Raw genomic sequence first — 13252 nt, 5'->3', positions numbered from 1 at the left:
ATGCCTACATGATGAAGTGACGTAAGATGAACGACAAAAGCACACAGCCTGTGTGATGTACATTAAGCTACTACTGACCTTCTGATGATATGTCAGAAGGGGATCACCAGCTTCTGGACCGTGACTGACTAGGGGTCAGCCTGGCAGAAACCACAGAGAGCAAAACCACGAATAAGGGGGCTGGGGGCAGTGGTTACCGTACTACCTGTTTCATGCAGCTATGCAGGTCCCAAATGAGGTAATGGATGCGCAAGTGCCTAGCACATTGCCTGATTATTTGTTAATGCTGTAATTCATAGTCCCCTTTTGCAGGCTGTGTAGCCATTAGGGATATCAGTTGGCAAGGTCACAGCCCATGTTTGGGTGAACTGATAACAGTGGTGAGCACCCTCCACTAGGAGGGAGATGAAGGCAGGAAGGCTTCAAGATGTCTTTGGAAGCTCAGGCGTACCTGGACGGAGGTGCTGTAGTTGAGCTGGAAGAACCTCGGCGGGTTATCATTGACATCAACCACTTGGATAGCGATATCTGTGTCCCCATGCAGTGGGGGCCGCCCGCTGTCTGTGGCTCGGAGCCTCAGGGAATAGCTAGAAGTCTGTATAGCAAGATGCCAGTAGAGAGTTAGCAACAAGACCCCTCAGTTCTGCCCCATGACTCATCACTAATGTTTTCCCCAAAATAAGATGGAGATGCTCCGCTATGCCTGCCTCCATTGCCTATTTTAGGGTCCAGGTTTTGGAGTCAGGAAGAAATAGGTTTGATCTCCAGTTGAACCATTTCCTAGCTGAGAGACATGGAGAAGGTGACTAAACATCTGTGAGATTATTGGGACCCACGCCCTAGGATTATTTTAAGGACCAAATGTATGTAAAGCACTTAGCAAAGTTCCTGGCACAGAGCAGGTGCTCAGTAAACAAGAATTTATTATTGATTTCTTACTACTGATTTATTATCTAATGGCTCCTTGTCAATAGTAAGAAGCTAGCCTGAGCTCCTCTAGAGGAGGTTAAGGGCCACTTAGTCCCTCTCCTGCCTCTGGCCTCATGGGCCACAGAGACCACACAGAGAAAACAAGTGAGGGCAGGTCTGGAGAAGTCAGCATGGGGTGCTGACCACAGTTCTCTGGACCTGCACTGGGACCATACCTTTGCTCTGATGAGCTCGGGTCGGGCCCCTCCCACATGACTCACCTGTTCCCAATCCAGGGCCTTGGCCACCTGCAGCTCCCCCTTCTTGGGGTGGATGGTGAAGTGCCCGAGCTGGTTCCCTCCTACCAGGCTGTACGTGATGGCACTATTTACAGGTCCGTCTTCATCAGTTGCTGACACCTGCAGCAGTGGGAGGGTAGTTGTGAATGGAGGTCAAGAGGGACGTGAGGGAATATTGGCCCCTGGGAGTGTAAAGGGAACAGATGAGTGTCCCCTCCAATGATTGCCGTCGGAGTGGCAGTCCCATGGGCCACAGTCATCCCTACCAAAGGAATCTCTTCATTTTATATCGTAGTATAGATTTCAGCATGCCATGGTTCATTCACGTACTCATTCACTCATACCGACAGGATGCCAGGTCCGGAACTAGGAAGTGAGGGGCATGCCAAAATGAATATGCCCACCGGGCAGTTTAATGTCTAATGTTATGGGTCATTCTGATTTGAGGAAAAGTGTGATCAGCTTTATGAGAGCACAGAGAACACAGTGGTAAATTCTACCTGGGGAGATTAGGAAAGCATTCATGAGTCCCAGAAGGGTAAGAAGGGCTTCTGGGAGTGGAGCCAGCATTCCAGACGTGAGCCCAGAATGTATGAAAGTGCAGAGGCTGTTTGGGGAGAGGCACATCTTCTTCGGTGGTTGGAGCATAGGATACATGTCAGAGAGTAGAAGGAGATAAGACCAGAAGGCAGAATAAGGAGAGGTCATGGTCAACTTTGAATATGGACATACAGTTTGTTTTCACTCTATATAGTAGGGAGCAATTACATGTTTGAATGCAAAGAAGTGTTATTTGGTGCCCCTCCCCCCACACTGAGTCTCCACATCACACACTGTGACCAGGTCCTTCCCAGACCTTGGTGCCTCTGGACAGAGACCCCCTCTAAGGCCTCTCCCATGCCCCGCTCTATCAATACATGATCTAGACCTTATCAAACATGGCCCTGAGACCCTCTGTCACGAGGAACAGTTTGGCCAAGTGGCTGCAAGTCAGAATCAAGTCTATAGTATACAAACTGATTAACTAACCCATGCTCACAGACATCTGGGGGAGGAGAAGATAAGAACCCACCCAAGTCCATGCCTCCCAAAGGGCAAAGTTGCAGATCCTTACTGTGAGCACGACATCACCCACGGCAGCGTTCTCCAAGACCCTTGTGGTGTACAGATCCTGGGGGAATCTGGGCCGGTGTTCGTTGACATCAGTGATGTTGACCACGATTGTAGTCATGTCACTGAGGGAGGAAGAGCCTTTCCGGCTGCACTCTACGGAGAGGAAGAACTTGGGGCTTGTCTCAAAGTCCAAATTCCTGTTGACATACAGGATCCCTGAAGAAACAAGAGATAATGGGAGCAATGAAGCATTTGGGACCACAAAGGCAGAGGGCTGAGGGGTCTTGAGCTGAACCCCACGAGAGGCAGCTCAACAGGGTTGGGAGAAACAGATCTCCTCCTTCCTGTCCTCCATCGTCTCTTCCTTCCTCTCTTACATCACCATCTTTGTTTTCTATTTCCCCATTACCCTCCTTTCCTCTTCCCTTTCATCTCCTCTCACTTCCCTTACTGTCATTCTCAACAGCACTGTTTCCCTCATTTATTTTTGTAATACTGCACTGAAATTTCACTTAAATCTGTAATACTGAATCTCTCTCATGTAGATCTGTAATAACTCTGTAGAGCAGGAAGAACTTGTCGTTCCCATGTTCTAGGTGAGGCAACTGATGCCCTCGAGGTCAATGAGCTGCCCAAGTTCGCCCGGCTAATAAATGACAGAACTTAGTTTTCAAAGACTTTTATCATACTCCAAGTTGCTCAACGAACTGCTAGGATGTAGATTTATTTCTCTGACAGTTGGAAAAGAAGAAGGATGTATCCGGCTATTCCTGGATAACCAAATATTTAATGGTAGAAAAATCTTCTTTATAAAGACTTCTAGTTAGTAAATGAATGAGGAATGATAAGATTAGAAGGCTGCCCCTTTTCTGCCCCTAATGAAATCATGTATCTAGGGAATAATCACCAACGTTTGCTAAAACCATTAGAAGGATCCATCTATAATGGATGGGTCAGGTTCACAACATGCAAGCTCATTGTCAGTCTTAACCTCAGAAAAAACCCATCAGTTATCATATGCCTCCCACCATAGTGCAAAGTACAGCACAGCCTCATCTCTGAAGCACTGTTGCCACAAAATTGAGCTTGAACCTGATCAAGGTCTTTCATTCAAATGTGATTTATAAGGAATATGAGGGCTAGAGAGATGTATGACATCATAAAGATACAGCTACTAGTCAATCCAAAATAGAAAAGTTCTGCCTGACACTGACCCACGTTTCATTAGTTAGACCACACGGCAAATAAAGGAGAGGAAAATGTAAGAGATTAAAATAACTAACCAAATGCAATATGTGTGCATGGGGGTGGTGGTGAAGGGTAAAGATGAAATCAGACTGGCCTATGTTGACAATTACTGAAGCTAGGTGATGGGAACATGGGGTTCATTACGCTGTTCTATTTTTTTTATATAGTACAGCCATTAAAAAACACTGCTCAACGACAAGACAGCTGCTTTAGGAGGTAGAGAGTATCATTGCGGGGGTGCTGTGGAAAGGGATCTGACCTGGGCAGCCTCTGAGGCCCCTCCACGAGGTTCTGTGCGTCTGACTTAGACTTTTCTGTGGCCAGGAGGAAAGAAGAGAGTGTTCCCCAGTTCTCTCTTCGTAAGAATAAGGGGAGAGGGGGTAGTGCTGGGATATTTGGGGAGGGCTAGAGGTGGGAAGCAGGTGGCCCTGCCCTGGGCTGCTTATGCCCCAGATTCCAGCAAGTGCTTCATGCCTCTGCAGCTGAGGACAGAGAGTGGCCTCAGCCTCCAGAAGGTGGCCCGGAGCTGGGAGCATGAAGCTACAAACTGTGAGAGAAGACTGGGTCACCAAGGGTCCTGGGTGGGGATGCGGAGGAATAAAGGGGGTCCCCAGATAGGCTGGCCCCAGGGTAAAGGAAGGAACATGGGACCTGGAGAGATGCACAGAGCCAAAGGAGTTCTGCCCCAGGAGGGTCTGCAGGGGGCACCCCCCATACGTGAAGCCAGTGTTCCCCAAGACCCTGTGTGTGTAAGTGCATGTAGAGGATGAGGTTGCCTCAGGTGCTGGCTCACCTGTGCGGGCATCCAGGCGGAACCTCCCCTGCTCGTTCCCACTGACCACACGGTAGCCGGTCTTCTCGGCGCCGGGGCGAGTGAGGGTAGCCAGCTGCAGCACCTCCGTGCCAAGCTGGGCGTCCTCGGGCACCTGCACGCTGTGCTCAGTGCTCAGGAACACAGGCAGGTAATCATCGAGGCCTACCACTGACACGGTGACTGTGCCCAGTGTGGACAGCGGTATCGGGGAGCCCAGGTCAGAGGCACGGACGGTGAGCTCCAGTGCTTCCTGTGGCTTGACCCGTAGCGGCTTCTCTAGCCGAATCACACCCGTGGTGGCCTCAATGGAAAAATGGCCTTCGGCAGAGTCCGTCAGAGAGTAAACCACTTGGGCGTTGGCACCTGTTGGGAAGACCAAGGGCATGGTTCCTTCTGGCCCTGCTTGCAGTGAAATTTCTAGCCACAGGAGGGCCTGGGGAGGAGGGTCCCCATAAGGGCTAACATGCTCAGGCTGTGTTAACAGTGAGAACCTCTCTATTGGGGCACCTGGGTGGCTCAGTTGGTTAAGCAGACGTCTGACTTCAGCTCGGGTCATGATCTCGTGGTTCACGAATTCGAGCCCTGCATCGGGGCTGTGTGCTGACAGCTCAGAGCCTGGGGCCTGCTTTCGATTCTGTGTCTCCCTCATTCTCTCTGTCCCTCCCCCACTCATGCTCTGTCTCTCTGTCTCTGTCTCTGTCTCTGTCTCTGTCTCTCTCTCAAAAATAAATAGAAACATTTTAAAAAATTAAAAAAAAAAAAAAGAGTGAGAACCTCTCTGTAGAGGATTCTTCACCAGGGGCTTCAAGTCCTCATAGAAAGGTTCTGGAGGGTAGGACATCTGCAAACCCATGAAATTATCTGAAAATGTTTATGTGGGGTTAGAGTCTAACATCAGCTCATAAAGTGAAAATTGTACAAGGTCAAAACCATCTATGTTGAGTTGCTCGGTTGTGATAGAACAATTCCGTATCTTGGTTATGGTGGTGGTTACATGAAACTATATGTGGAATAATATGGAATAGAACCATACACACAAAAACGTGTGCTCACATGCACACATTCAAATGAGTGCATATAGAAACTGGTAAAATCTGAATAAGGAGTAAAGTCCAGTTACCAGTAATGTCCCAGCCCCAAATTCCTGCTGCAGCTAAAATGCCACCACTGGGGGAAGTTGGGGGAACCGTGCAGGGACCTCCCAGTACTATTTTTGCAGCTTCCTAGGTGTCTATCATTATGCCAAAATAAAACACTAAGGAGACACACATCTCCATGGGTATGGAAAGTTCTTAGTAAATCAAAACACACAATGTTTCTCCAGCTTTGGCTCAGATTCTGTTACTTTCTTTGGTTGTGTACTAGCTGAAGCAGTTGGCTTGTGTAGGGGCTGACGTGCAGGAAGAAGAGCGAAGGCTCAGCTACAAGATCCTCACCCAATGGGAGGAGTGCATCCCTGAGCCTGAGGGTCTCACATCTCACACACATATGGGGACACACACCCTTTCGGTTGAATGACGGCAGAAACTGCCTATTAGAATAGTTGGATTTACATAAATTAAATGTGCATGCCATGGAACTCCCCCATATATGCATTTTTCTAGAGAGAGGGAGCTTCTGGTCAGGCCACATTTGGAATATCTGGGTGGAATATTTGGGTTAGAATAATAACAGTTTTGAAGGGTTAATTGTAAACTGGTGTAACGCCACGGGATGTGTCCTAGAAAGAAGGCATGATCGGAAGCATGTAATTGAAGGAACTAGGTCTCCTTCACCCAGGGAGGAAAGCTTGGGGCTGGAGCAGGTAATCACCACCTCCCGGCCTCAGAAAGGCTGTCGTGGGCGAGGGTCTAGGAGATCTGTGTGGCTACAGAGGGCAGGACCAGGAATGACAGGTGTCAACTCAAAATAGGTAGCACTTGATAATTATCTGAGGTACCATGGAAGGTCAGTAGGTAGCTGCTAGGAAGTAGGGAGGTACCTTGAAAGGCAGGCGAGTAGTTGCCTAGGAAGTAGGGAGCTTCCTGTCCCAGGAAGAGTCCAAGTACTAGGTAATTGAGCACTATGTAGGGCCTGGTAGCCATTAGATGACTTTGCTCTATTTGCCTTCTCTTGAACTCCTAGATCCCCTTAAAATCTTCCATCTCATTCAATGCCTGTCTAAAACTTAAGAAAATTGGGCATATGCACTGTGTATATACATATATATATATATATATATATATATATATATATATATATGCGTGTGTGTGTGTATGTATGTGTATATATACATATATACATACACACGTACACACACTACTTCATGATGGCAGAAGTTATAATTGGTACAATATGGAACAAATACTCATGCATGAATCAAACTTGCCTTGTAAATTAAAAAAAAAAAAAGAATTAACCCTAATGCAAATAATGTCATTAAAGTTAAGATGTAAAATATTGAAAATGATTTCACTTTATCATATAGAAAATTGATCAAAGGATTTAATAGGCTTAATAGAGTTTATGCCCCAAATTCCTTTCTTGTGGCAAATTCATTGGAGTTGAATAATTCCGATTCGTGTATTTCAGATTAGATGTTTGTATTTAAAGTGTCCTTGAGGTTAAATGGCAGCATTGAAAGGGCTCAGGTCTAAGTGCCAGTGACAAACAATGAGGCCGAAATGCCCTGTACCGGCCTCAAAAGATTGCCCAAATCTTTTGTCACATAGCACTTAGGTCTGCGGTGTTGTGGACGTTTTCCTCTTGTAAGTGTTCGCAGACTCAGCAAGGAGGCACAGTCCTTGCTAAGCCCCAGAGCAACACACAGAGAGCCAAACCCTCATCCCATCCCAGGTGACCCCATGAGCAAAGGGCCTCCAATCATTCTCCTCCTCACCTTGGTCGGGATCCCGGGCCAATACCACAGCCACGGGGGTCTTCACCGTGGTGTTGTCGAAGACAGCCACAGCACAGTGGCTGGGGAAGAAACTGGGGGCATTGTCATTCACATCCTCCACGTAGAGGGTCACATCTGCCTGGCACGACTGGCCGCCTCCATCCGTCGCCTTGGCAACAAGGCTGTACGTGTCCTTCTTCTCTCGGTCTAGGGCTGTAAGGGTGGTCAGCTCCCCTGGCCAGAGAAACGACAGCCAGTGAGCTTTCTCAGGGGGACATGCCTCCAGCACATGCCTTCTAGGTATCTACACAAGGCAACCACAGGGACATAGAGTTTTGTCACTCTGTGACAAAAAGGGGTCAGAGAAAAGGGAGTATATACAGTTAGGAGAGAAGCTCAGCCCCACACCTGCCTGCTTCCCTAATTGTCCCAAACACATCACCAATTTCAGATTCTCACCAATGAGCTACAAAGAGGCACAACATTTTTAAAGGGCGACTAGACAATTTCTAACAACACATAAAATGTGTTTATCCTTTGGCGCGCCTGGGTGGCTCAGCCAGTAAAGCATCCGACTTCGGCTCAGGTCATGATCTCACAGATCTGACAGATGGTGAGTTCAAGCCCCCTCGGTGCTGACAGCTCAGAGCCTGGAGCCTGCTTCAGATTCTGTGTCTCCCCCTCTCTCTGCCCCTTTCCCGGCTCGTGCTGTTTCTGTCTCTCAAAAATAAAATAAACATTAAAAAAAAATGTATCCTTTGGCCCACGATTTCACATCTAAGAATATATCCTATGGAATAATCAACCCAAGGATAAAAATGTATGTATAAAGATATTCTCTGTAGCACTGTTTATAATAGCAACATACTGAAAATATCCTGTATGTCTTTCAAAAAGGGACTGGTTAGATATATTACGAATTAGCCATACAGTAAAATACTGTGCGACCCAAAAGGAATTATGATAGAGTTTTATGTAATGCCTTGTTAATACCTCCAAGATGTTGCTATGTGAAAAAAAGCAAGTCACAAAATAGTATTCTAGAGTGCTTCTCTTTGGGGAGGGGCTGATTATTATACAGACTTTCCAGTTTCTGCATAATACACGCCCACGGTGTTTGGATTTTTGTACAATGAGCATGTATTATTTCCATATTTAGAAAAAACCACCCCGTTTTTTTAAGACCCCACCAATCATCCTGCAGCTGAACAAACAGCCCCAGAGAGAGATTAGGTAACCTGCCTGGGGTGACTCAGCACGCCCATGCTGGAATGAGAAAGGACAAGGTTGTCTCCTATTTATCCAGACAGCTTCCTGGGACACCACTCTCACCTGCCACCTCCCTGCTCAGGAATCTCCAAGCCATCCTTTGAGCTCTTGGTTCCAAGCCAAGTGTCAGCAGCTGGCCGTCTGTGGCCTGGGCCTTCTGTGCTGCCCATGCCCACACCTTCCCCCATCGCAGCTGGATGGGGATCCCACTGTGCGGCCGTTTTTCCAAAGGAAGCAGACCCCATCCTGTCTTCTCCATCAGACTCTCACAGCCCATCCTCTCCCAGGCATTGGTGGTCTACCCTGCAGGGCTCTCTGTTTCCAGCTCTGGGCTTTGTCCTCTAATAATAATGACAGTGTCAACTGCATCCACTGAACTTGTACTACGTGCCTGACCTGGGCTAGACTTCTATAGACTTTCTCTCTTGGGATTTTCTGCAATAATATTTTGAGGTCTGCAGCATACACGTCTTGAGATCATGTCCTTGACCATGAAGCTCACCTGCCTAAATCCTCTGATGGCTCTAAAGGTGGAGTTTGTGCCCCCCCCCACCCCTACCCTTGGCCTATCTCCTCCCCTCTGTGCACTAGTTTCTGGCCTTGCATCAGGACCTCAGATGAATGTGCTCTCTCCTAAAACAAGGTCCTTGTATAAATTCTCCTTGAGTGTCCATCCCTCCGACTCCCTTAACTCTGCCCCCAGGGCTCTCTCCCTGCTCCTGTCAAACCTTCCCTTAGCATCTTGCGTTTTTTCTTAACTCAGCACGTTCAAACCACTGATCTGATGACTGCTTTTCCCATAAGACCCAGAGCCCGTCCGTCTATTGATTATGTCCCGCCATCTAGTGCAATACTTGGCACATAGTACCAATATGTTTGCTGAGTGAATGGATGGATGGACAAGTGAATTCTCGCTTCTTCTCCAAGGAGCCTAGCATGGCACTTGTCACTGGTATTCACTAAGTAAGTTCTTGGCTGGATCCCGCAGCTCAGGAAACCCACCTGTATGAGGATCCAGCTTAAATTCATCTGCTCCAGGACCATGCAGAGAATATGTGATCTGAGCGTTGGTTTCGGAGTCCAAGTCTGTTGCAGAGACTTGCAAAATGAAGTGTCCTGGAGATATATCTTCACTGACTTTGCCAGTATAGAGAAGCTGGAGATGGAACACAAAGAGGAAGATTGTGGGAGATACGCCTGACTGAGAGAGAGGCAGAATGACAGAGAGGGAGAGAGAAACAGAGAGAGAGAGGTCAGAGAGCAAGATGGGGAGAGGGGAAGAGAGGGAAGCAGGGCGTGGTTAAAAGAGAAGGTGAAACTGCAAGGAAAACGGAGATTGCAAACAAGGAGCAGGATGGCAAGAGGACTAGTCGGAAAAGAAAGAGAATGAATGGGGAACGAGAGAGAAGATCCACCATCAAAAGCCCACACTCAGAGCTAGAAGGACCTGCTTCCACCTACTCCACACGGGTCCTTTGAGGCTTCTGGAGGAGGTTGGTGAGATGAGCCTGATGTGAGGCGTTCTGGAAGGTGTCAGGTCAAGCCACTCCCTCCAGGCCAGGCATCCTGGTCTCTGTGGTGAGGCCATGCTGTCAGGCTCACCTGCCTACACCCCAAGACAGACCCTTGGCTGTTTGAGTCAGGTCTGGACCCTGAGAGCCCCCAGGGCCTGCCCCCATCCTCCCTTCACTGCAGGTACCTTCATAGCAGGGGATATGGCACAGGGGAGAGGCTGGAGCTCCCCAGGAGCCCAATGTTCCTCTACCTGCTGGCTCTGGGCACAGGTTCCAAGCAAACTGGTTTCCCCCACTGCAGGGTGTGGGTGAGCGTGACACCCTGCTCTGGGTGGAGGATTTGGGCCTGGGTGGGCTGCATAGAGATGGCCACCCAGACCTCTTTTCTCTGACTCTAGTGATGCAGTTGACCACCTCTGGGAAGGCCAGGGCGAGCTTGGTCCTGGCCTCTCCCAGCATGGGGAGGATGCAGGCTGGTTGCAAGGATAGTTAAGGGGAAAGAGGAAGAAAGTATGGCCACCATCCTCCCCAAGAAAGGCTGCCCTTCTGAGACCCAAAAGGTGGTCATCTTGGATCCCACAAAGGCATTTTCCATGCACCTGATAATATAGGTTTTCTTTTTCTACTATGATTTTCTGGAGTTGGTGTGTAGAAGACAGAGGAAGAAAAGGTGATGGGATATATGTATTTTTTGTGTTATAAGGTATGTGTTGCATCAATGTGTGCAAATAAGTGAAGTGCGTATATATATGCAATGCACATGTAAGTATGTTTGTGTGAGTTATATATGTGTATTTCCACGTCTGGATGAGTATACAGATGGATGAATGTTGTGTGTATGCAGGTATATGCTTATGTATCTGTGTGTGTATATATGTATGGGTATTTGCATGTATATGTAGAGTTGTAGAGGATCCTTTGTGTGTGTGTACGAGTGAGTATGTGTAAGTTTGTATTTATGTATATATACTGAATGGCTGGATTTTATGTAAATTTGAATTACTGTAACTTGAAATGTTATAACAGTAAAATGTTCTATTTGAAAACTTTGAGGCAATGCAAACCACCAGAGTTAAGAATTATTTACTGTATTTTAAAAAATATGTTTAGGGGCACCTGGGTGGCTCAGTCAGTTGACCATCCGACTCCGGCTCAGGTCATGATCTCCTGGTCCGTGGGTTCGAGCCCCGCGTCGGGCTCTGTGCTGACAGCTCGGAGCCTGGAGCCTGCTTCGGATTCTGTGCCTCCCTCTCTCTCTCTGCCCCTCCCCCTCTATGCTTTGTCTCTTTCTGTCTCCCAAAAATAAAGAAATGTAAAAAATATGTTTCAACACAAAGCTACGTGGCAATGATTACTCGCTTAGGTCCTCTAAGAACACAGTTCTCTTCCCAACATACACACACGTGCACACACACACACACCACCACCACCACGATTCAACGTTTGTTTTCAAGAGTAATTTAGGGTTGAATTAAGTGAAGTCCTCAGCAAAAATGCAACTGCCCTGCCTGCATGTTTGTGTATACTTACAAACTTGAGGAGGGCATCTAAGGTCTGTATTATCCATGTAGGTGTGGGGATATGTATATATGGGCATGAAAGTAGTGTGGGGTGTCTCTGGGGGCAGGTCTCTTTGGATGTAATGAGCCAAGCTAACAAGCTGAGTGGAAGAGGGGTTTCCCCCCTGGGCACAGCAGATTGTGCTTGGAGAATAAAGAAGTTACTTTACTTCTGGATGTATTTTGCAGGGAAGTAGACCTTTGTAGGGAGTATAGGGGGAAAAGTATGGACCAGGGGTTCTAAAGAACTTGGTGACATCCCTATGGCAGCAGTCGAGGGAAGGAATTGCCTAGAATGAACCCTGCCTAGGGCACTAGTCTGAGGCCAGCTGGGGAGAAGCAAGAGCTGGTCAGTGATGCCAGCCTCAGAGATAGTCCCCCGAGTCCTTCTCCTTCCTCTTCTGCCTCCACTGCCACCTCACCCTTACCCGGCCCTTACCTGTGAGCACTGCGGGCTGTTATCATTGATGTCCAGAACAAAGATCTCCACGAGGACCGAAGCCTGGAACTTGCCGTCGGAAGCTGTGATTCTGAGCAAGTACTTGGCCGTGTGCTCACGGTCCAGGGTCTTCCTCGAGAAAATCCTCCACTCATCTCCAACTTGGCTGATGCCAAACTGGCCCAGGGGGTCTCCCTCTAAAAAGATGGAACAGAGCTTCCAGGAGCTGAGGAAAAGGAATAAACCAGGCTTTGTGCCATAGGTGGCTGCCCATGTGACACTTTTTCCAGGATTTCTAGGAAAGACAAAATTTTCCTCCCTGAATAAGGGACCCATATTTCTATTGAGTCAGTTATTTGGTTCTGGCTTCAAAGGCCTCCTATGAAATGGAATTATCACCGTGAGAAGCACCACTCTAAAATATGTGGCTGAGGGGCAAATTTCCTATTTTTTGTGCTTTGGAAGGCATTGTGGGGAAGTTAAAGGGAAGTAAATTTCAATTCTATACAAGAAATAAAGAAACACCATTTTGGGGCACCTGGGTGGCCTAGTCGGTTAAGCATCTGACTTCAGCTCAGGTCATGATCTCACAATCCGTGAGTTTGAACCCCGTGTCAGCTCTGTGCTGACAGCTCAGAGCCTGGAGCCTGCTTCGGATTCTGTGTCTCCTCTCTCTCTTCCCCTCCCCCACTCAGCTCTGTCTCTCTCTTTCTCTAAAAAATAAATAAACATTAAAAAATTAAAAACAAAAGCTCCTTTATGGCCACTGGCTAGCTGGTTCAGTCACTGGACAGGGATTGGGGTAATTTAAGTCTGCAATAGGTATCTACCGCTAGGGAAAGCAGCTCGTAGAGTATGGTTTTAATGCCAGATCTGACTCAGGCTTGGAGTGCGACCTTGGTTGAGTTTCTGCCCCTATCTGGGCTTTGGTTTTCCTGTGTGTGAAATGAGGGGACTGAGCTGGAATCATATCTATGAGTGTTTTCACTGCAACACTTAGGTCCTATGATTGACTTAAGGAGTCTTTCTGGTATCCACAACTTGCTCTAGGCAGAATACACTCCACAAGGACAGTCATCTGACAGAGTTTTCAGGGATCATAAGACTACTGATGGCTTCTCCATCCTCTAGAAGCCGAGAACAGTTACAAGTATCTCCTTTCTATTCTTTCTACTTCACCTAAAGTAATAAGAGATCTTCTCTGCAAAAC

The 13252-nt window shown here is 47.6% G+C and overlaps 2 protein-coding genes across 2 annotated transcripts in view; one reads left to right on the top strand and one right to left on the bottom strand.

The window, feature by feature from the left end:
* Nucleotides 1-13252, top strand: part of SLC36A1 (solute carrier family 36 member 1) — a 167523-nt gene that overhangs the window by 88084 nt on the left and 66187 nt on the right. The gene's annotated exons all lie outside the window — the stretch shown is intronic.
* FAT2 (FAT atypical cadherin 2) overlaps nucleotides 1-13252 on the bottom strand; it is an 84849-nt gene that overhangs the window by 22460 nt on the left and 49137 nt on the right. Inside the window, exons 11-17 of the mRNA XM_006927970.5 lie at nucleotides 12043-12239; nucleotides 9533-9686; nucleotides 7262-7495; nucleotides 4363-4746; nucleotides 2323-2537; nucleotides 1191-1328; nucleotides 452-595 (exon numbers count right to left, since the gene is read on the bottom strand). Of these exons, the coding sequence (XP_006928032.4) occupies nucleotides 452-595; nucleotides 1191-1328; nucleotides 2323-2537; nucleotides 4363-4746; nucleotides 7262-7495; nucleotides 9533-9686; nucleotides 12043-12239 (1466 nt within the window). The remainder of the gene's footprint in view (nucleotides 1-451; nucleotides 596-1190; nucleotides 1329-2322; nucleotides 2538-4362; nucleotides 4747-7261; nucleotides 7496-9532; nucleotides 9687-12042; nucleotides 12240-13252) is intronic.

This window comes from Felis catus, chromosome A1 (genome assembly GCF_018350175.1).
Source record: "Felis catus isolate Fca126 chromosome A1, F.catus_Fca126_mat1.0, whole genome shotgun sequence".
Lineage (NCBI taxonomy): Eukaryota > Metazoa > Chordata > Mammalia > Carnivora > Felidae > Felis > Felis catus.
The sequence above is the reverse complement of the archived record's forward strand: the minus strand, read 5'-3'. Positions and strand labels throughout refer to the sequence as shown.